Below are 20,100 nucleotides of genomic sequence, written 5' to 3'. Positions count from 1 at the left end.
CTGACTAGTCGTGGGACACAAGAGATTCTCGTATTTTTTGGCACCTTTTGAAATATCGGAAATATTTAGGAAATATTCAGAGGTAAAAAAAATCATTCGTTTCATGGGAAAAATATTTTTTTTATTTTTTTAATTTTCTAAATTCATTTCTACAATTTAATTACATGTGTGTAACATTTTTTAATGTGCGTCATTGCACGGAAATTTTTTCACAAATAAAAAGAAAAAGTTACAAAATTACAATTAGTATTAGAAAATGTTAATTATCACGATTAACAAAATTCTATCCACTAATTGCTGAAGAGAAAAAAAAATTATATCCGTGTAAATTAATTTTTAACTCAAGTCTGTGACAATGTTATCCTTCAGAAAAATTAGTGTTTAAACGAAAAAGATGAATTTCATAAAATTTGTCTTGAACACAAAAGATATTTTTTATCCTTAAACAATGTTTCTACTTTCATTTGAGATCTTCATTATCAGAATTACTTGCGAAGAGATGATCGAGCAGAATTCCCGATCAATCCGACGGTTTTCGCCGGAAAATCCCCGTTTTTCGTAATTATTTTTCATCTCGCAGTCAAAATATCGAATATATCCGGAGCCTCCAAGCACAACCGCAAAGTTTCATCGGAGACTTCCGCGTCATCGTTATTGTTTCAATAACAAGCACACTTGTAATTACACAAAGTGAGGATACAATAAATAAAATAAATAAATAAAATAAGCTTTGAATTTATCCACCCCTGTTATCAAAATAATGCGACCAAAAAAAGTGTTGTCAAGAGAAACAAAAAATTCACTCCCCTCGATATTAAAAAATCACTTCAACGATCAACAAATCATAAGTATGATGATTTACCCCTTCAGAACGACATTTAACAAGCAATCAATGATCTCTAATTTTTCATTTAATAGCGTCAACTTTCAACATTGCGATAAGCAATAAATTTTTAATTTTTTTCTTTCTATCATGAATTATCATACACTTCCATACCTCTACCCTCGTTCCAGAAATCGTACGAAAATATCTCACTGGCCGCCCCTGCCCCCTATTCTCCACGCCCTTCCAATCCACCCGACCCCCCTTCCACAAAATCTCGGCCTACTACACCCTCCCCTGCCACCAAATCTCCACCCGCTCCCCTCAATTCCAAAGCCTCTCCCATCACTTCCCCTCTGGGCATTCCACCCCTCCCCGCCATTCCCCTCCATCATGTCAGTCTCTCCCCTCCTAACTTCGCTTTCAGAGTCTCCAATCCCCCTTAAGCTCCCCCTTGAGTTCCCGATTGCCGACAATCCCCAGTCTGCACCCCCTAGACCCCCAATGCTCCACCCACCTCGTCCAAGACCCTCTGGGGCCCACACACCAACCCCTAAACCCCCCACCTCCCTTCCAATATCCTCAATGCCCCATCCCCTTACCCCTAATCGCGAATTGCTACCACCTATCCCCCCGCCCCTACCACCCCCTATTTGCTAGCTATTCTCATACCGATTCATATGAATGGCATGTTTCTCCGAGTGATAAGTTTTAAATATCTGACTCAACACCGGTGATACCTCTGGATCATTGATCCAAATACTAGTAGACGATGGTGTCTCCAATATCGATAAATACGCCATCATCATCTTTGGATTTGTCAAGCTCAGCTGTATGTGTGGATTCCTCATAATAGCCTCATAAATGGGCCCCCCCTCCTCAAGGCCCTCATCGAGATCCTGCAAGCTCCGCCTCCTTGCCCCCAGTAGCCATTCACAGGCATTGTTTTGATTATTGCCCGTAATCTTGAGGGTCTCCACAACCTTCTTTTCCTCGAATCCCATCTCCACCAGGCTCTCCTTGATACGCGAGCTGGGCCTGAACTCTAGTCGTTTGTACTGACTGAAACTCTGGAGTAGAATTCCGACTAGGGTCACGAGGTTATCCCTCCGGCCCTCCTGTGCTTTGACTTTGAAGAGGTCAGAGAAACCGGATTTGAAAGATTTCCGGCGATCCGATGATGGGCCTGATCCACCGGGGCCCGGAACCGGTGTTTCCAGTGGGTCCTCCAGGAGTGAGGGAAAGCCGAGCTCCTCCTCCTCCCCCTCCTCCTCCTGGTGGTCTATCAACCAATCCAGAGCCTCGGAGGTATTCATCTTCTTGAGTTTCAGGGCCTTCAGCACCTGCTTCTCCGGAAACCCAATGTCCATGAGGTATTTAACAGTTTTTGGATCGTTGGGGGGCTGGGACCTGACCTCCAATTTCTCACGAATGATTTCGGAGAGCTTTGGAGCTTCTGGAGAATGACTGAGAATTCTCGCTGAGGCCTGAACGAGGCTTATCAGGATTTTCCGAATTTCCGTCTGGAAATCGACGGGACAGTCGGTGGAGGGGGAGGACCTCGGAGGGGCAGGTGGAGGTAGGTGGGCTGTTGCTTTGGATATCGCCTCGAGGGTGGGCCCCCTGAGGAGGTCCTCTGGAGGGTCTTTTGGGGGCGGGGGACGGATTTCAGTCAGGAGGAGGCTGTCGGAGGGTTTTATTTCCTCTTCGGAGAGTTGTTTCGTGTCGACGAGGGGCTTTAGATTATGTGGGTGGATCAGACGGAGGGTGGAGGGTGGGCGGGAGCCATCGGACCCGTAGAAATGCCTTGCGGCGATCGACTTCAGCTTCTCGATTGTATAGTCCGGCTTTGATGGTATTTGGAGGATCTCACCTTCTAGGCTAAAATTGAAATTTGTATCTATAAAAGTTGGTGAGGTGGGGTTGAGGATGATGAAGCTGGAGAAATAATCGACTAGCTGTCAACTGCGTGAATACCTCGAATCCTCCAGGGATCGACCAGGGTTTTGAAATTCATTGATGACTTACCTTATCACGTTGACGCTGAATGTATCCGCTGAAGTGGAAGGGCCCATAAACGCACTTGTATCACTCTTTCTCTCACTCCCAGGCGGAGAAAGAGCCGAGGACCCCCTTTCGGTTGTCCTTGAGCTCTTTCTGCTATGCCAAGCCTCCGCTATCTGTTCTCGCACCCATGGGATCATCAATCTCACCTGCAATCACATTTCAAAATTCCAATAAAGGACAGCACAAGTCACAGAGTAGAAGCACTAACGAAAAACGGAGCAGACCCCTCAAAACACAGAATTAAAAATTCCTCACCTCTGGCTAACGATTTCCACACCCCAAACATCAACAAATCTTTATAAATCAATAAAAAAGATTATAGGATTCAGAAAAAAGCCAACGTAGTTGCAAAAAACCGCAAATCATTAACAACTTTCGGGCAAATCAATTTTGTCATCATCCCCCTTGTCAGTTCTAGGTTATCTCACTTATAAATAAACAATAAACTTAGCTCTGGCTGCTTCAAAAAATAATTTGACTCAATCGACTTAAGACAATAACTTTAAAAAAATAGTCAAAATTAATTATTTAGGAAAAAAAACAATTACCCACTTTTTTTATGACTTTCGGAGTGATTCTGGTGTAGTACTCTCTCGCTGGCCATCTGCCACTCAATTTTTGACGTATCTCCTGTCCCCATTAACAGCTGATGCCATAAAACTCGTTATCTTGTCCATAATATCAATAATAAATCACATAAACATCGAATGAATCATTAGAACTGTCTTTTGAACTTCAAATTTAACTATTTTGGGGAATGAATTGACGTGCTGCTAATTTTTCTTGTGAACACGGGGTCAAACTGGGGTAGAATTGCGCAGGCTTTTGAGGGAATATAACCTCAAATACGTGACAGGTCAATAGATGAGGTCAAGGGGGTTCACTTGGTGGTCCAGTTGGGCTTCGTTGTGATTTTTTTTCGGGCATGATGAATGAAGAGGTCGGCTGCGGAGAGCTCCAGCAGCTGGTGCAGGAGGAGGAGGGCGAGGAGCCCTTGAGTCGCGGGGGAGAGGCCACTCCACCCTCGACACCTGCTAGATCGCACAGGGCTAGTAAGACTGAGGGAAATGCCTCGCAAAATTCCGTAAGTTTTTTTAAAAACATTGTGACATGAATCCCAATCGTGTTTGTGATTTTTTATATGTCAGCTTCTCCCGGACGTAAGTATTATCAAATCGATGTAGAAAATTGAAAATATGGCTATCTGGGAAGGAGCAATTATTTTACAAAAAATTATTCACAAAGGAAAAACTGGGGCAACACAGTTGTTATAAAAAAAATCATGAAAAAATTATGAACAGCTGAATGATTAGATAGTTGATCAGATAAATTGATATTTAGCAACAAGTGCTGTGGGGCAGTAATACACAGACCTCTCCCATCATCAGCAAAGCTAGTTCTGGACAGGGGACGGCTAGTCAAGGCTCGATGGTATCAGGAAGGGCCCATAACTCTTCCTCAGGGCATGGCAATCACTCGAGGCATGTTTACCTGAATGAAAAGGAGAAACACAAACCCACGAGACAGGATCCACCGAGAAGAGGCCAGCACAGAGGTATCAAATTGCAAATATTTAAATTCTTCATTTTATTCAATTGGTTTTATTTGCATCTTCATTTAATTCAGTTGATGTCTATTTAATTACTCACAATTGTGGTCTATTGGTTTGATATTATACTTTTTCGAAACTTATTAAGAGAGTCAGGAGTGAACTAATGTTTGGAAATGAATTTTTATTGAAAATTCAAGGTCCAGAATTTGTTTACTGTAGAAACCTCTTAACACTGGATTATTTAATTTATTTTCTTTTATTTCTCCTTATTTTTTGTTTTGCACTTTTTTCGAAAATAATAGTGGTCACAGCACCTCCATGCAGGCATCATTGCTTTTTATCAGAGGTACCTGATGTCAGGAGAATGGAGCAGGCACTGCTGCAGCTGTTAGAGGATTTCCACAGTGGGAATCTTCAGGCTTTTGGTAAATACAGAAGACAATTTACTTCTTTACTTCATAATTTCTGGGACAACTGACACTGAAAGCTAGAGAACTGGCTCTTATCGTGAATAAAATCATCTCAAGTCTCTGACTAATCTAGGCAAAGACTGCAGCATGGAGCAGATGATTGAAATTCGTGAACAGCAGGAGAAGCTAGCGAGGTTGCACTTCGAATTGGGCCAACGACAGGATGGAGTTGGCAGTGAGACTGCAGGTCTCAGGCAGTCCAGTGCCAGCATGAGGCACCTTCTCCACAAACTACAGCAGCTAAGTGTCTGTATCGAGAAGCTTCACAGTAAATAACTACCCTCTCAGTGATAGCTGAACTAAATGTTGACGGATAATTATTTTATTTACACTAATAAGCAATAAATTGATTATTAAAATCCAGTCTTTATTCTTTTATCTCTAGAAAAATACAACCCATCGCCATTTTTGATGCACTATACTTTTTATAGAATCCTGAAGACACTCCAAATTATTTACAAATCGTAACAATTGATAACGTTATCATATATTAATGTCATTGCGCTAAGAACAAGGTCTAATTATCGAAAAACCGATTATTTGGATTTAAATTGCTCTTATTGTAGGCATAATTATTTATAACATAATATAATAAAAAAGGAGCTTAAATAATTCGTCAGATTGATAAAACTTTGTTTGATTTAAAACATGAAAAAATTCTTGAAAATATTTTTCACTTGTTTGATTATTGGTGTAGTGGGACAAGACAATAAAAAACAATAAAAACCTCGTCCCCTCTTTCATATCCTCTCTGAGAGAGGACAGCAGCCGAAAAAAATGATTAAAATGTGGCTGAAAGTTCGTCCCCAAAAATTTCTTGACTCTTTGATTTACAATCGGCTAAAATTATCACATAACTAATATGGCAGCGTCTAAGCCTGCTTATCGACAACGTTTTTGACTCAATTATTCTTTTTTTTCATTTCAATTTCGCGAGTAAAAGATTTTTTATTCTTTCCAATTTTTTTTTTCAACTTTCCGCCTCTAAAAATCGTCTCAGAATCTAACTAGTGAATGCCACAGCTAGTGCCTCAGCAGCCTTGGCCCTAACCTCTCCCTCCTTATCCCTCAACAGTTGGAGCATTCTCTGGACATCCTCAGCCCTGGGTGTTCCAAACAACCCCAGGACGATAACAGCAGTGGCCCTGGTGGATGCAACCTCTGACCTAGAATACCCCCTGGCCACAGCATTTCTGAGTTCCTCTGCCCTCTGAGGCAGTTCCTTTATCAAACACACGACTAAATCCTTGAGAAAGCCCTCAACATTCAGTGCAACACCAGGAGCCACATGACTCCTCAAGACCTGACTCAAGCTGTCATTTTGGAGGAGATTGGCAGCCTCGAAGAGGGTCTCCCTGGCGGCCTTAGCCACCAGAGAGTTATTATCCCCGATCTTGATGGTGAGACAGGGTAGACAGCCCAGGAGATGATCGCTGACATCGTCGTCAGGACCCTTGACGGATTTGATCCACCCTCTAGCTAATGCCCCGAGAGCTGAGATAGCTGCCAGCCTCATTTCCCAGTTATCCTTCTCAACAAAGGGTTTTAGGGCTAGAACTACTCTAGGACTCACCGGTTTCTCAGTTTTCAAGGAGAGGAGGAGAGAGAGCCCTCTGAGTGATTCCAGGACCACGTCAGAGGCTCCATCCCCCGACGACGGTTCCTCCAGACCGTCCAGGAGGGCTCCAGTGCAGTTCTCGAAGTACTCGTCCACCTGTTCAGCGATAAATAGGCAGAAGTTGATGCAAAATCTAAGAAAACTAAGATAAATGTTCGTTCAAAATTTAATGGCTCACTTGTCTCGGCTCCAGGTAAGCGATTCTAGTCAATCCAATGGTCGCAAGCTTGCGCACCAGCCCACAAGAGTCTGCCTTGGCCTCATGAAGAGTATTGATGATCGCATCCATCCAGACCTCCCCGCAATCCACCCTCCCGATCAGTTCCGCGTAGAACGCCACAGCAACTGCCCTCTGGGCGGGAATCTGGCTGGTGATCATCTTGCCCAAGGTCTGGGCGACATTCACGAGGACTTCATTTTTGCTGCCAAGGCACCGAATGACCGATCTAACAGTCGATACGAGGTTCTCATCCGCCTGACTCTCGGACGCAGTGGAGACCTCATTCAGAAGGCTAGACGCCACATGAATATTCACAACAGTCAGGACATTAGTGAGGACAGAGTAGACCTCACCATGAGGATCAAGCCTGCAAGCCTCCCTGTTTGGCACGAATCCGAATTTCGTCGAGACAACGGAAATCGGGGCGTCCACGTGCAGCCATCCGGCAAGATACCGCAAAAGGATTGCCAGAAGCTCTGCGAGTCGTTTCTCAATGAGCTCTTCAGCATTGGAGCTCTGGAGGAGATGGCGCAGCGCCACGATGGCTGCCAAGGCCGGGAAAGCAGCGGTAGATGCCATCGTTGACTGCTTTCCCTCCTTGTTGACGGCCGATTCGGCCAGGAGCTGATTATTCTCCAGGCGGTTCAACAGGAAGTCCAAGGTCCTGGGCCCAAAATCATCACTTCCAAGTCTTCTCCAGCACTCCTCGGTGCCCCGGTCCAGGGGGAGCGGTTGATGCAGCAGATGCTCGAGGACTTCTTCCGGATGATGAATCGTCAAGACTTTGATCGCTTCTGCTGACGTCTGGCGGCAGCTGGAATTCTCCATCTGCCTCATTTGGGTGATGATGTTGTCGACGAGGTACAAATCCGAGCGAGGTATGTCCGCACCGCGAATCTTGAACAGTTGAATGAGAGACACGCCAGCAGCCACGCTGTCCCCTCGGAAGAGGAGACCCTCGATAAGGCCCTCAGCGAGACTGGGAACTTCTCCAGATGAAATTCGCTCGCAAGCTGCCGTGGCTAGAGCCTTCACCCCTTCGTAGAGAGTATTCGTGTCGTCTGAAAGGAGGATCTTCTTCGAGTCGCTCAAATCTTGGGTAAGATTGTTGTCAGGTATAGTGGATCGATGTCTGGCGTTGATGCCAAGGGCCAGCGCAACGCAATCCACTACGGCGGGCCTGAGGGCCCTTTCGCTATCTGCCGACCAAGACAGGATTCTCCCAAGCAGCCGTCCAGGTTCTAGCTTCCCACCGGGATAGGTGTACTTCAACGCATCGTGATACGAGCGCAAGCTATACCGCAGGACAATCAAAGTTGTCCGTCTCTCGACAGCCGCTTTCGATTGCATCCAGGGGATGAGGACATCCACAAGCTCCGCGAGGGCATCAGCTGAGTCGCCGATGACCTCGCCACAAATGATACCCAATCCATCGACGACCCTCTGTATCCCGTCCACCTGAAGGATGAGATCGACTTCGGAACTGGCGCCTATCACCTTATCCAGGACTGTCCCCAGGAGTACTGATCGCTCCTCGGGGGTGAGAGCTGGTGGCACCCGCAGGAGGGAGAGCATAGCGTTGAGGATGTTCGGATACAGCTGCAGGGGTCGATAGCCACTGTGAGATTGCAGATGATTGAGAAGAGAAGCTAGACAGCTAGCTCTAGCTTTCAATCCTGTGGAGTTGGCAAGCCGATTCGGATGAACTGCCCCACCGATCTGCTCCAGAGTGATCAACCCCGCCTCCTTCGTGGTGGTCTCTCGAGAATCGTTCAGATGCTTGACCACCCACGGGAGAATATGACGTTCGATATGAGGGAAAAGAATTTGCGAGTCCGATCGCTTGCAGATCTCCGCATAGCATCGAAGAAGGGAAGCTTTCGAAGCTTCGGCTGAAGCTGCTGCTTTGCTGTCGCGAACGAGCCCTAGGAGGCGTGTCGGATGCTTTCGCGAGTCCTCGACCTCACATGCCGCCTCCATGAGGGAGAGAATGAGGGCCAGATGTCGTTTCGACCCAATTCCCACCGATCGTGGATACTCATCTACGAAGGGATGAGACCTAGCCGAATGGATAAGCATCGTAAAGTGCTCGGGGTCGTCTGTAACTGCCGCCAGGTATTGTGCGACTTTGGGCGAGCACTCGAGCATCAGCTCCTTGGACAATTGCACCGCCCAGTCGTTTCCTTTCAGTTCAACAGACTTCTCCAGAAACTCCACCATCTGCTCTTCCCAAATCATCAATTTGGTTTGATGATTCTGGGGCTTCTCCTCGTCCTCGAGGAGCCTCGAGATGTCCAGCAGCCGACCATCCCATTCAGGCTTCAACTGGTGTCCCAGTAGTGGTGCGGAAGATCGAAGGAATATCACAACGGCCAGCCGATTCTTCTCTTCTCCACACAACTCCAAACACTTCGCCAGGATTTTCGTCCCTGAGAACTCCTTGAAGGTGTTCCCCGTATCCGCCCGGATGATCTTCACGGCAAGAGCTGACAAGGATCGCAGGATAGGAACAGCGGAGGCTGTAAAGGTGGGGTCCAGAAGGGATCGAAGGAGTGCTGACCACAACCAAATCTCCGCGCCCTCGACAGTCGTTGCGAGGAGGAACAGAGCCTCCTCGTATGCCTGTGGCTCCTCATTGCTGATTCCACACCTGAGGACTATGTACTTGATGAAGGCAGCTCTTTGGGAAGGAAGAAGAGGAAGAGTTGGATGAGCAGCTAGAGCTACGATAGCTCCCACCATCTGCTTGGCATTGCCTTCGCTCAGGGAATTCTGGAGACTCAGCGCAATTCTCTGAAGAGATGCGTCATCGTCCGCTGGCAGAGTATTGATCAGATGTCGGAGGACGACTAGCGATCGAGCGCGATAATTCCCCGAGGGGTTCTTGAGGTGCTGGAGAATCCTGTCGAGACCCTCCTCAGGGTAGAGTATTACGAGACTTCTGAAGCACTGCAAGACCTCGTAGTGAGTTAGAAGTGCGTCTCTGAATGCCTCGAATGGCGTGACGTTCACAAGATCGAAGAGAATCGTCTGGAGCTGTTCGAGGAAGGGTCTGAGGAGCTCTCTGCTCTCCTCCAGAGTATTATTCAGTAATATTGCGAGACACCGAGTGACTGGGAGCCGGCAATTCGGGTATTTGCAGAGTTGTAAAAGCATCGGCGTGAGTTTGGCGGCCCTCTGTCCACCATTTTCTTCAGGGAGAAGCGTTAAAATGGGGCAGAGAGCGCTGACAGCTGCCTCCAAAATTTTTATGTTCCGCGAGATCTTCATCCAATTATTCGTCAGCACGTCGAAGGACTTGGACATCTCCTCGGTGAAGACGTCCTTGGAAATAGCGGGATCCGGGGCCTCATCAAGATTCATTATGTAATCGTTGATGGCCTCCCCGAATTTTCCGAGGAGAAAGCAGAAGGCGAACTTGTGGGTGTCCTCGTGAATCTGTGGAAGGAGGGGAAGGACTATGGAGAGAGTGAGCTTGATGAAGGGAACCATGCCGAAGGGATTGCAGGAGGCGATAAGGCCCATAGCGCGTATAACGGGAGGGGAAGGTACCAGACCCGGTTGAAATTTAATGAGGAGGCCACCCATGGACTGAGTGCAATGGAGGCGACTCAAGGAGACCAGGAGCTCGGAGGCCTCTTGCTCTGACTCCTGGGCCAGGTGAGAGACTGATAGCTCTGCCACGGAGTTCGCGAGTTCCTCGGGAAGGGCGGACGAGGAATCGCGGAGGGTTTCCGACATTGTCCGAAGGACTGCGGAGGTGTGCGCTGGAGGAAGCTTACGGTGAAGCTCCAGGAAGTACACCGCGGCATGGATTAGGGTGGAGGGCGAGTGGTGGGAGATGCTGTGGAGGGCTGTGAGAATTGAGGTTTGGGCAGACGGGGAGCGGTCTTCGAGGGAGTCGAGGAGGGCTCCTATCACCGCTGTAAGCAGAATTGGATACATTTTGGACTAAGTGGAAACATCCTTTTACATGTCTACGGTCCCTTGGGTATAAAGTGAAGACTTTACACCCTGGGTTTCATACATTTGCTCTGAAGTCTTCAGTAGTGTTCGTGAAAGTTTATTTTATACAGGTTTATCAGTAAACAGCGAAAATTCTCCTCAACATTATTGATAAACCGGTGGAGGAAATGGTGAAAAAAATAAAAATATTCTCACCAGATAATTCGTTGCTCCCACTGTTCTCCATTTCCTCCTTCATCGTTGGCTCCAGGAATGTCTCACTCAATCGTTTTCACGATAACAACATTAATTACCTCTTCTTCAATACTTAATTATCGTGATAATTAATACGTTTGTGATAAACAGCAACATCTGGTTGTGCTAACAACATCAAAATGTTAGATCAAACGCACAGAACATTCGATAATCGAGCAATTTACGTACCTCAAGCGTCTATTAATTGCTTGATATTTTTTTTTAGTTTTTAACATTTAAAAATCCTGGAGAAAAGGTAATTTGGGAATGTTTCAGGTTAGTTCGGCTTATCTGTCAAGTCAACATTTTCTCCGAGTTTTCACGATCTTCTGCCCCTCGTTCCGCACGTCCAATCGCAGCTAGGGGCGTGGAGAAGGAGAAGGCAGCCATAATATGTACGCAAATTGTCCAGTCATTCGTCGGACACGAGCATTTTTCAGCATTTTTCTACGACAATTCCATTTGTTTTTGTATTTAACGTGATAATTCAAAGGGCTTGCGAGATAAATATGTGCCTTGTACGTGTTGTGAATGATGACAGGGGCTTTCATGGCGAATTATCGAGTGCTGGGACTAAACTCGTAGTTGTTGACTTCACAGCTACTTGGTGAGTGATTTCTAGGTTAGGTAGAGGATTAAGAGCATCGTCGGGAGGGACGATGACATCCCAAGGGATTATTCAAAAGGGAACGTGTTAATTTTACGTCATAGTAACTGTTCTCTTTATCTTCTGAAGGAGATTTTTGTAAGGGAGTTTTTTTGGGGATTTTTCTTGGAAAAAAATGTCTGGTATGAGCCATTTTGGTAGTGACATTTGCTACTCTATTTCAAGAACGTTCTTTGCCTTTAAAAACCTTTAACCCCATGTGCAGAATATTCAACAGATAAAATTAAACTGCAATAATAAAAATGCAACTGCAATAATAAAAAAATTAATTGTAGATTTTCTAATTGTTCCAATAGAAATTGGTTTTCACACGGTAAACTTCAATTATTTTCTTTCCCTCAAATCAATCCGACCGTTAATGAGTTTTCCAAATTATTCAATAATTCAGGTGCGGCCCCTGCCAGAGGATAGCCCCAGTGTTTGAGCAGTTATCCACTAAATACCCGAATGCAGTTTTTTTGAAAGTTGACGTAGACAAATGTGCGGAGACCGCAGTCAGCCAGGGTGTGAGTGCCATGCCGACCTTTATATTCTACCGAAACCGAACGAAACTGGGTATGTGTCAGGGCGCAAATTCCGAGGCCCTCGAGAACAAGATAATCGAGTACTATGGTGGTGGTGATGGGGACGACGAGGGACCTGTTGCTGGACATGTACGAGAACCCAAAGATAACGCTTATTATCACATACTGGGCATGATAATACTAGCTATAATTCTTTACATCTGGAGGAGAAATGAACAGGCTGAACATCAGTAATCAATTTCCTCAATGACTCACATGTGTTGTTATTCGACCAATAAACAACAGTTTTAACTGAAAATCAGCTTTTTATGATTGTTTCGTAAAATGAACCGAGAAAAATCCATTTTTTTCAATTGATCAAGTGTTGTCAGCACTTATTAAAGTTTTTACGTTACTATCTGTGAGGTTACGTTCATAAACAGTAATTTTGGCCTTTAAATGTTTTTAATTGAAGAATAATCGGGAATTTGACAAAAGTAAATATTAAAATTGAGGGACGAAGAACTAAAGATTCGATAGGAGTGGACAATGAAGTTATAAAAAATTTTCAGATGGATTTGAACACCTTCATCATGAAGGGCCAGTGCGAGTGTCTGAATGAGTCTGATGACCACTGCTTGGAGCACTGTTTGACTGCTGAGGGTGGCTTCCTCGAGAGCGACTGCGATGAGCAGCTCATAATGTCTATAACCTTCAGACAAGCAGTCAAGGTTCACTCCCTGAAGTTCAAGGGCCCCAGTGACAAAGGACCGAAGAACATCAAGATTTTCATCAACCAGCCAAGGACCATCGACTTCGATATGGCTGACTCCAACACCAGCGTCCAAGATCTTGAGTGAGATTTTCTGTTTTTGAATCAATATTCCAAAAACCACTGGATTTTGCGAAAATTCTGATAAGAGATTTGTGTGTGAAATTTCATTCTCGAGGAAAATCGTTCCGAAATCTTTTTCATAAATCCAATAGTTGGAAAGCTATTTCCAAAACAAGAAAAACATCAATTACCTAACCTCATTTCATACTTCAATTTTGCACATAAAGTACCACATATCCATAGGAGGATGAAGAGACCATTATTTACTTTCAGACTAACAGCCAAAGACGTGGAGGAGGGTAATCCGGTGCCCCTTCGTTATGTGAAATTCCAGAATGTGTTGAATCTGCAGATCTTCGTCAAGGACAATCAGGGAGGAGCTGAGACCACCCAAATCGATCATCTCTCGATCATTGGTTCGCCAATCTGCACCACCAACATGGGGGACTTCAAGAGAGTAGCTGGAAAAAAGGGAGAGAGCCACTGACACCCCCTCTCCATTATCACAATTTTCCATACTATTAATTAAATATTATTTGTGCATCGAAACAGTGGTTTATTCATTCCCCTCATCTGATTCCATCCCTGGTAATGTGAGTACTGCTCAGTCTATGGAAAGCAAAGAAAAAAAATAATTATCATGGTAAAAAACTCCAGGAGTTCAATCCTGATTTATTTCTGATTAATCCAACAGTGATTCGTAAATATTAAAATAGAAATATTCGTCTACTCGATGACATTTACGCAATGAAACGAAATCAATTCCTAATTACAAATGAAAATAATATTTACAATAAACATGGACTAATTCTGTGATTAAACAACAAAATTTGAGAATTGGACTTCTGACTTGTCTTCGATCATCGATTGCTCCACAGTCTAATTATAAAACTCTTGGGTTTTGTAGTCGTTCTTTCATACAAAAATGGGCATTTCTGGAATTTCTCGAGCGAGATAACACCTCATCGTTCTCTTCGTCGTAATTATATAAAGTATTGGGAAACATTGCCTGATCACAGAATGGATTATTTAATTTTGCTGGAATCTCAGGAAATGGCTTTTGCTATTCTCCAGGTGCCGCCACATCTGCAGGTACGCGTCCAACGTTGGTCCCAAGCCCTTATCGCTGCTGTTCGTGTCATATTTTGGACTTGAGCTTTTCCCCCACATCTACAAAAACGTCCTAACCATTAACTATTCCGCGACGACTGCTCTATTTGAAATTAATCAATGAATCAATTTAAAAAATCTATAAAATACTGAATATTTCCAAGAGGACGAGATGTATTAGAAAATGTCAGAAAATATTTTCTTCTAAATCCGCCCCACTCTCCAGCAATCACCAGAACAAATGCAACAAAATTTTTTTGAATTAGAAAACAAGGTAAATAATTAGGGAAATTTACCTTGTGCATTGTTTAAACGTCGATGGGTCCTTCCCCAGGTAAATATGTCTGATTTTATCGACAACCTGCCCAGAGTGCATGCACCCCTCTACGGGATTCAGCTCAGGTACGAAAAGCAGTTGATCAGGGGTGATTCCATACTCAAACTGCAATGGGAGATTCTGCCAGTGGAGAGTAGGTATTGCTACTGCTGTAAATCCATTCGCTTGATGCAATTGTGGAATTATTATCTGATTTGGTAGCAAGCAGCAATCATCTGCGAAAAAAAAAAGAATCACTTAATACCTCAACTTCCAATCACAAAAGGAAATTTACAAATAAAAAATTAATTACAGTATTCAATTATCACATTCTGCTGTCAATTAATCACAAAATAGAAAAGATATTAAAATCATATTTTTTAAATGTTGGAATTGACTTCTGTATCATTTGTTATTTATTAATCATTATTTTTTTTAATTTCTTCCTTTTGCTCGGATATATGAGTCAGAGTTGTCTCTGACTTTGAGCGTCTCTTGCTCTTTGATTCTCCCAAAAGATCCTTGAACGCTCCAGACCCCATTGTGTAACGTCTCGTGTCAACTTTCTTGGCCCTCAAGATTTTCTCGTCTGCAGTTGCACCGAGCCCGATATCATTGAAGTTCGTCTTCCTCCTGCTGGTGACTTCGACATAAGTTGCTCTCTGCCGAGAGGGGTGTGGTATCCGGGGTTTTATTTCCGGAAACTCCGAGAATTTGTCGTCGATGAGTTTTTTCTGAGTTGAAACTATTCTCATGTCTTTTAATTGCATTAATGTTTTGTCCTCGTCTTCACCTGACTCTTCAGTAACGTTTTCGCCAGATAAATCCCATTTTTTTGGTTCACCAGACTCTCCAGATGTTTTGGCAACGGATGATTGAGATTTATCTTCAAGTTTTTCTTCATCTACAAATAAATCACTTCTTCGTGGATGGAATCCATAGAAATCGTCTGATTTTTGCTTTATCTTTATTTCTTCAATGAGATCACTCTCCAGGTCATTCATTCTCCTCAATTTTTTCTTTTTATCTTCACACGTTTCACCCATTTCTTCCCTCTCCATTTCCCCAGTCAACTCATCATCCAATTCCGCCACTTCCCTCCTCTTTTCTCCACTGTCTCCCCTCATTTGATTCCTTTCTCCCTCTCTTCGATCCCTATCATCATCGTCTTCATTTCTTCCTTCAGATGAATTTTCTTCCTTCACTTCTGATTCCCCAAATGCCCCAGATTTTTGTTTGCTCTTTATTTCTTCAATCAATCGAACCTCCAAATTTCCAACTTCACTCGATGTTCCTCTGTAGTCTTCCCTCTTCCCTTGGGTCTTTGTCTCATCACTATCATCTCCACCAACTGACCCTGTCCTCAACGAAGTCCTCCCCAACCTCTCATCGTCATACCTAAAAACATTTCCACTTCGCCTCCCCTCTTTAATCTCCTCTTCCCTCTCAGCATTCTTAATCAAATCAATGAAGAAGAGATCCCTAGGAGTCATCGGAGTGCCACAAGTCTTTCCTTCCCCAGGCGATGGTGTCTCCACAGTGACAATTTTCAAATATTCCTTGATGGAGCTCCTGTTTATCTCACGTGATACTCTGGACAAATTATCCTCATTCTTCTCCTCCACATTACCTTCGATCTTCTCCTCCTTTTCCATAACCAAGGGGGGTGGGTGCCTCCTCAGGGTCACCTGGTCACTCTCCTCCTCAATGGAGTCCAATGTCTTCATTTTCTTACTACTCTCCAGGGCTATTGCCTCCGGATTTGCCGCCATTTTTGTCTTCTTCAGTTTTCGGCGCCTCCAGCAGATAAGAAAGATAGTCATACTGATGAGATAGAGGACAAGTGCCACTGTCCAGAACAATTGAGGCCAGTACTTGGGCCAATTCTTCGTGTAAACCGTCCTGTAGAGCATCCCGAAGACCAGGGGGTATACGATTATCCAGTGGAGTACGAAAATTCCGAAGCAGATGGGGAAGAAAAATGAACATTGCGCCGCTTTTTCAGCGCCTGATTGAGAGGCAAAACTCTCCGAATATTTTCGCTTCACAAAAGCATTTTTTATTCGCGATTTTTCGGACATTTTTTTAGTTTAAAATATTATTGGGGATTTAATGGAAAACGTTATAATTGATTACCCTTGATGATTAAAAGTTCTGAGTTAATGTGAGGCTTAAAACATTTTTAAGCCTCGCAAAAATTTGCTAAAGGATTTTTATCAAATTCTCGAGTAGTAGAAAATATTATTTCAGTGATCGTTAATTTCTCGGGCACTTCATTAATGTTGGAAAAATTCACATGTAATTATTTGCCAATATTCTCCCCATTTTTTCATAAAATGAACTTTTTAATTAACGAAGCAATGTAATTTATCATCTCGGGTGTGGGTATTCGTGTAAACTTGGGAGTGCAAGTCACGAGAAACATTTCAGAACTGACTGAAAACCCATGGAAACCAGAAGGAAGTGGTAATTCTTATCAAATCCTGTCGGTTTGATTTATGTCTATTAATAAAACGTAACGCAACCGAGTCCCTAAGGGAAAAATGTAACGAGATAACGGAGAATCGGTATTTTTGGTGCAAAAAATATTCCTCCATTTTGAAAAAATTAAAAATACGATCAAATAGGAAGGGCTGAAAAAATCTATAACATGTAATTGTTTCTATTCTATTTATCAAAATTCTAAAAAAAATATCCTTACCAATGAGTCCATCATCGATCTGCTGCCCAGCATCGCCCTTTCCCTGTACCAATTTGGACAGCAGTCGAAAGAGAAGCGCCAGGACATCGACATTATCAACAGTCCTTTGAAAAGCAGGAAGACACGTGGGCCTCAGCAGTCCCCAGATTCTAATGATGACCAGCAGCTCCCTCACAATATTCAGGGCATTGTGATCCTTGAGTAGCTCATACCCCCCAGGCTTCATCTGTATCCTCTGTTCAGGAAGTCTCGCCAGCAGATTCAATGCGAGATCGGCAACCCACTGTATCAGCTGGTGAAGACTCTGCAGAGTGCTGGGCTCTACCGTAAACTCTTTGGGATCCAGATGCAACAGAACTTTATCAACATCAGTCACACTGAGATTAACATCGTTGATAACAGCACTGAGGCTCTCAGCGGGTCCTTTGTCATGGCTGATGAGATCACTAGGTCTCAGCAGTCCTTTGAAGGCAGTGGCCACTGAGTGGATCATCAGGAGGGCGCTAAGATCAGCGGCCCTGCCCTGGCCATTGCCCAACATTCTGTACAACGATGTTTTGATGCAGAGGAACTGGATGTAGTGATACTGCTGAGTCGCTGGACTCTGTCTGTTGTAGGATGCGTCGAGTCTCTCACACAGGGTCTCGATCATCGAGGTTCTTATACAGAAGAGGAGGTCCAGCCAGTCCAGACCGGTTATCAAGCAGTACTCCAACATTGTGCAGGCGTAATTGAGGGTTATCTGGCTGCCTCCGTCTGGGAGGAGCTTGTAGACGTAGAAGTTACCCTGGGTATCCACTGCCATCATGACGAAGCCCAGCCAGGACAGGTCGATGTGGGAAATAGTGACGGAACCTGTCGAGATATCATGTTGAAGAAGAGTTTGAAAAATGTACGGGAATAGGTCTGTGATCATATCATTTCTATAGGACGAAGCACCGACGTACTCATGTACAAAAAGTCAAAAACTATTTATACGCTGGAGACGACCCTTGAGTCATTCAGTTCAGCTGGCAAAGAATGAACATTTTTTTAAAGCTATTTTCTATATTTTTCCTCGTCTTTACAAACCTTTCGAGTACTTGGCCGCAGGCTCCCCATGTCCCCACCCTCTGGACAACGAGGAGGAGTTGATTTCCTTGAGACCCTCTCGGCTGAGACAATGAACTGAGGAGTCTGCCAGGGTGACGATGACAAAACTGGGGGGCGGCAGGGTTGTCACGAGGGAGACCTTGGTAGTGCCAATGGCAGTAACAGCTGCTGGACACCTGTACTGGGATTGGTGCTGCCAAACGACCGTCTTAAAAGGCTCGGAGGACTTCAACTGGAAGAGCTTGTGGACGGGTTGTGTCTTCTCACGGAGTTCCCAAACGTCCACGAACCCCTCTCCTTCGCCGGATGCCGCGACCACGAGAGAGTCTGCGTCCTCTCGGACCACAAACTTTAAATGGGTGATCTCCGTACAGTTCTCACGCAGCTGACCATCCTGGAGGAAGAAGCTGGGAAGGGCGAGAGATTTGATTGAGCACTTGTCATCCTTCTTGGTGACGAGGACTCGGTAGCAACGGATCGGAAAGGATGTCGTACCACTGGATACGGCCACTAGGAAGTGGCCGTTCTTCCCATAGCAGAGGTCCACCGAGGAGATCCTCTGGCGGATGGAGGAAAGACTCTCCGTTGCTATGCAGATTGGGGAGGTTATGTCTCTGGTGATGAGGATCGCACCGACCATTCCTGAATGGGAGAATGTGAAATGACGATTTTTCATTTTACGTGTTGACTAATTGTGATTATGTGCTGGCATTCCAGTAAAGCTCTTATACATTTTTCCCGAGATATTCAAATTGTTATTTTCCTATTGATAACATGAAGGGCAAGAAAATCTCTAGGGCTCAAAAGTCTGGCGTCGACCAGTCCTGTTTCGCATATTTTTCCTGTGCATTCATGGTCACGTCAATGAGACAATCTACGTCTAGATTATGAGTAGAAAATCTTCCTACCTGTAGAAGACACAACCAGCACACCTTCAGCAGCTCTCCCTCCAAACTGCCTAACCGAGGGTGCAAACAGCAAATGCGTAAATTTATCAGAATAATGAATACTGTCTTTCTTATCCGTAACTAACGCCGTCTTCCTCCCATTGTGGAACCAAGCGGCCCCCAGAATGTGCTCCCCAGGGAACGTGGTGGACCCTAGGAGAGTCCACTCGTTGAGAATGTGATCCTTGAACATCCAGAGTTGAACTGTTCCCGAACGATCGGCCACCACGAGTTTGTCCCCGGGCAGATCCCATTCCAGAGCTGTTATCGGGGATGATCGGTTCGAGGTAACCCGGTGGGAATGCCAGGGCATGTTCAGGTCGCACACGTAGACGTGAGAACCCCAGGTCTTCCCGACAGGGTCGTCAAAGAGAACTGTTGTCGTGAAGGCTGCGATGTTCCTGGAGGATAGGGAACAGAGGCAGTGGCCCTCCAAGAGAGTCTCGTTCGAGGCGAAGAACCTCGACGAGGACTTTCGATTTATCGTGTATAGGAGATCCATTATTCCAGGATTTTATGCCCCAGTTGTTTTTGTTCAGAAAATATCTTGATGATGGTTATAAAACTCGGAACTTGTTTTTCTAAAGAATGAAGACTGATTTTTTTCCTTTCATTTTTTCTGGACGAGGGGATATTTATAGGTCAATAAAGATATTATTCAGCAACTATATATTTTTTAGGTGTCAGAAGCCGCAACAACTTTCCCGATAAGTTCATCAAATTACAGGATTTTTGAGGTTATGATTACCTTCACAGCCTTTAAACACTTGAGAACGCCGGATTTTAATTTTGTTGACAATGTAAACACTTCACTTCACATGAGTTATCGATAACATTCGCTTCAAAACCTTCCGATGGCTCAGTTTACGAATTTACAAATGTATTGTTATCGTATTTCGAGAGATTTCTGCATGTTGACAATTTTTTAAAGGACTGTTTTCATGATTGAGGCCGCTCGGCAAAGTAGAGACTCCGCTGA

General features: G+C 44.4%; 5 protein-coding genes across 7 annotated transcripts; 2 read left to right on the top strand and 3 right to left on the bottom strand.

Moving 5' to 3' along the window:
* Positions 1-99: 99 nt before the first annotated feature.
* On the bottom strand, positions 100-3,581 carry LOC135166732 (ubiquitin-associated domain-containing protein 1). The gene is made up of 3 exons (XM_064129282.1): positions 3,443-3,581; positions 2,852-3,036; positions 100-2,704 (listed from the first exon to the last, which is right to left on the bottom strand). The coding sequence occupies exons 2-3, from the start codon at positions 3,025-3,027 to the stop codon at positions 1,480-1,482; spliced, it is 1,401 nt and encodes a 466-aa protein (XP_063985352.1). The 5' UTR covers positions 3,028-3,036; positions 3,443-3,581; the 3' UTR covers positions 100-1,479.
* A 234-nt stretch (positions 3,582-3,815) lies between these two features.
* On the top strand, positions 3,816-5,275 carry LOC135166738 (coiled-coil domain-containing protein 28B). 2 transcript variants are annotated; one of them, XM_064129290.1, is made up of 4 exons: positions 3,816-3,974; positions 4,232-4,445; positions 4,787-4,867; positions 4,986-5,275. In XM_064129290.1, the coding sequence occupies exons 1-4, from the start codon at positions 3,816-3,818 to the stop codon at positions 5,186-5,188; spliced, it is 657 nt and encodes a 218-aa protein (XP_063985360.1). In that variant the 3' UTR covers positions 5,189-5,275. The 2 variants fall into 2 exon arrangements, with proteins under 2 accessions (XP_063985360.1, XP_063985358.1); XM_064129288.1 differs by having other exon boundaries at positions 4,745-4,867.
* On the bottom strand, positions 5,259-11,286 carry LOC135166724 (maestro heat-like repeat-containing protein family member 1). Of its 2 annotated transcripts, none has more exons than XM_064129266.1 (4): positions 11,140-11,286; positions 10,912-11,076; positions 6,709-10,673; positions 5,259-6,626 (listed from the first exon to the last, which is right to left on the bottom strand). In XM_064129266.1, the coding sequence occupies exons 2-4, from the start codon at positions 10,952-10,954 to the stop codon at positions 5,916-5,918; spliced, it is 4,719 nt and encodes a 1,572-aa protein (XP_063985336.1). In that variant the 5' UTR covers positions 10,955-11,076; positions 11,140-11,286; the 3' UTR covers positions 5,259-5,915. The 2 variants fall into 2 exon arrangements, with proteins under 2 accessions (XP_063985336.1, XP_063985337.1); XM_064129267.1 differs by having other exon boundaries at positions 10,912-11,067; positions 11,140-11,271.
* Positions 11,287-11,329: 43 nt separating this feature from the next.
* LOC135166735 (thioredoxin-like protein 1) lies at positions 11,330-13,504 on the top strand. Its single transcript, XM_064129285.1, has 4 exons — positions 11,330-11,557; positions 12,006-12,270; positions 12,693-12,976; positions 13,229-13,504. The coding sequence occupies exons 1-4, from the start codon at positions 11,460-11,462 to the stop codon at positions 13,440-13,442; spliced, it is 861 nt and encodes a 286-aa protein (XP_063985355.1). The 5' UTR covers positions 11,330-11,459; the 3' UTR covers positions 13,443-13,504.
* An 86-nt stretch (positions 13,505-13,590) lies between these two features.
* Positions 13,591-20,071, bottom strand: LOC135166730 (mediator of RNA polymerase II transcription subunit 16). The gene is made up of 5 exons (XM_064129276.1): positions 19,083-20,071; positions 18,154-18,816; positions 17,083-17,937; positions 14,362-14,617; positions 13,591-14,125 (listed from the first exon to the last, which is right to left on the bottom strand). Exons 1-5 carry the CDS (start codon positions 19,621-19,623, stop codon positions 14,002-14,004), a joined length of 2,439 nt encoding a protein of 812 aa, XP_063985346.1. The 5' UTR covers positions 19,624-20,071; the 3' UTR covers positions 13,591-14,001.
* Positions 20,072-20,100: the final 29 nt, after the last annotated feature.

Source organism: Diachasmimorpha longicaudata, chromosome 10 (assembly GCF_034640455.1).
Source record: "Diachasmimorpha longicaudata isolate KC_UGA_2023 chromosome 10, iyDiaLong2, whole genome shotgun sequence".
NCBI lineage: Eukaryota > Metazoa > Arthropoda > Insecta > Hymenoptera > Braconidae > Diachasmimorpha > Diachasmimorpha longicaudata.
This window is presented reverse-complemented; position numbering and strand designations above follow the sequence as displayed.

Excerpts from the sequence above, each read along its gene's own strand:
- LOC135166732 (XM_064129282.1), bottom strand. The coding sequence starts at position 3,027 with ATGATCCCATGGGTGCGAGAACAGATAGCGGAGGCTTGGCATAGCAGA. Across the intron at positions 2,705-2,851 it reads TTCAGCGTCAACGTGATAAG|CCTAGAAGGTGAGATCCTCC; the intron begins GTAAGTCATCAA and ends TTTCAATTTTAG.
- LOC135166738 (XM_064129288.1), top strand. The coding sequence starts at position 3,816 with ATGATGAATGAAGAGGTCGGCTGCGGAGAGCTCCAGCAGCTGGTGCAG. Across the intron at positions 3,975-4,231 it reads GAAATGCCTCGCAAAATTCC|CAACAAGTGCTGTGGGGCAG; the intron begins GTAAGTTTTTTT and ends ATTGATATTTAG. Across the intron at positions 4,868-4,985 it reads TGGGAATCTTCAGGCTTTTG|GCAAAGACTGCAGCATGGAG; the intron begins GTAAATACAGAA and ends TGACTAATCTAG.
- LOC135166724 (XM_064129266.1), bottom strand. The coding sequence starts at position 10,954 with ATGAAGGAGGAAATGGAGAACAGTGGGAGCAACGAATTATCTG. Across the intron at positions 10,674-10,911 it reads TGGGAGCAACGAATTATCTG|CGGTGATAGGAGCCCTCCTC; the intron begins GTGAGAATATTT and ends TTCTGCTTACAG. Across the intron at positions 6,627-6,708 it reads CTTACCTGGAGCCGAGACAA|GTGGACGAGTACTTCGAGAA; the intron begins GTGAGCCATTAA and ends ATCGCTGAACAG.
- LOC135166735 (XM_064129285.1), top strand. The coding sequence starts at position 11,460 with ATGTGCCTTGTACGTGTTGTGAATGATGACAGGGGCTTTCATGGCGAA. Across the intron at positions 11,558-12,005 it reads GTTGACTTCACAGCTACTTG|GTGCGGCCCCTGCCAGAGGA; the intron begins GTGAGTGATTTC and ends TCAATAATTCAG. Across the intron at positions 12,977-13,228 it reads ACCAGCGTCCAAGATCTTGA|ACTAACAGCCAAAGACGTGG; the intron begins GTGAGATTTTCT and ends ATTTACTTTCAG.
- LOC135166730 (XM_064129276.1), bottom strand. The coding sequence starts at position 19,623 with ATGGATCTCCTATACACGATAAATCGAAAGTCCTCGTCGAGGTTCTTC. Across the intron at positions 18,817-19,082 it reads GCTGGTTGTGTCTTCTACAG|GAATGGTCGGTGCGATCCTC; the intron begins GTAGGAAGATTT and ends TCTCCCATTCAG. Across the intron at positions 14,618-17,082 it reads GATCGATGATGGACTCATTG|ATGATTGCTGCTTGCTACCA; the intron begins GTAAGGATATTT and ends TTTTTTTCGCAG.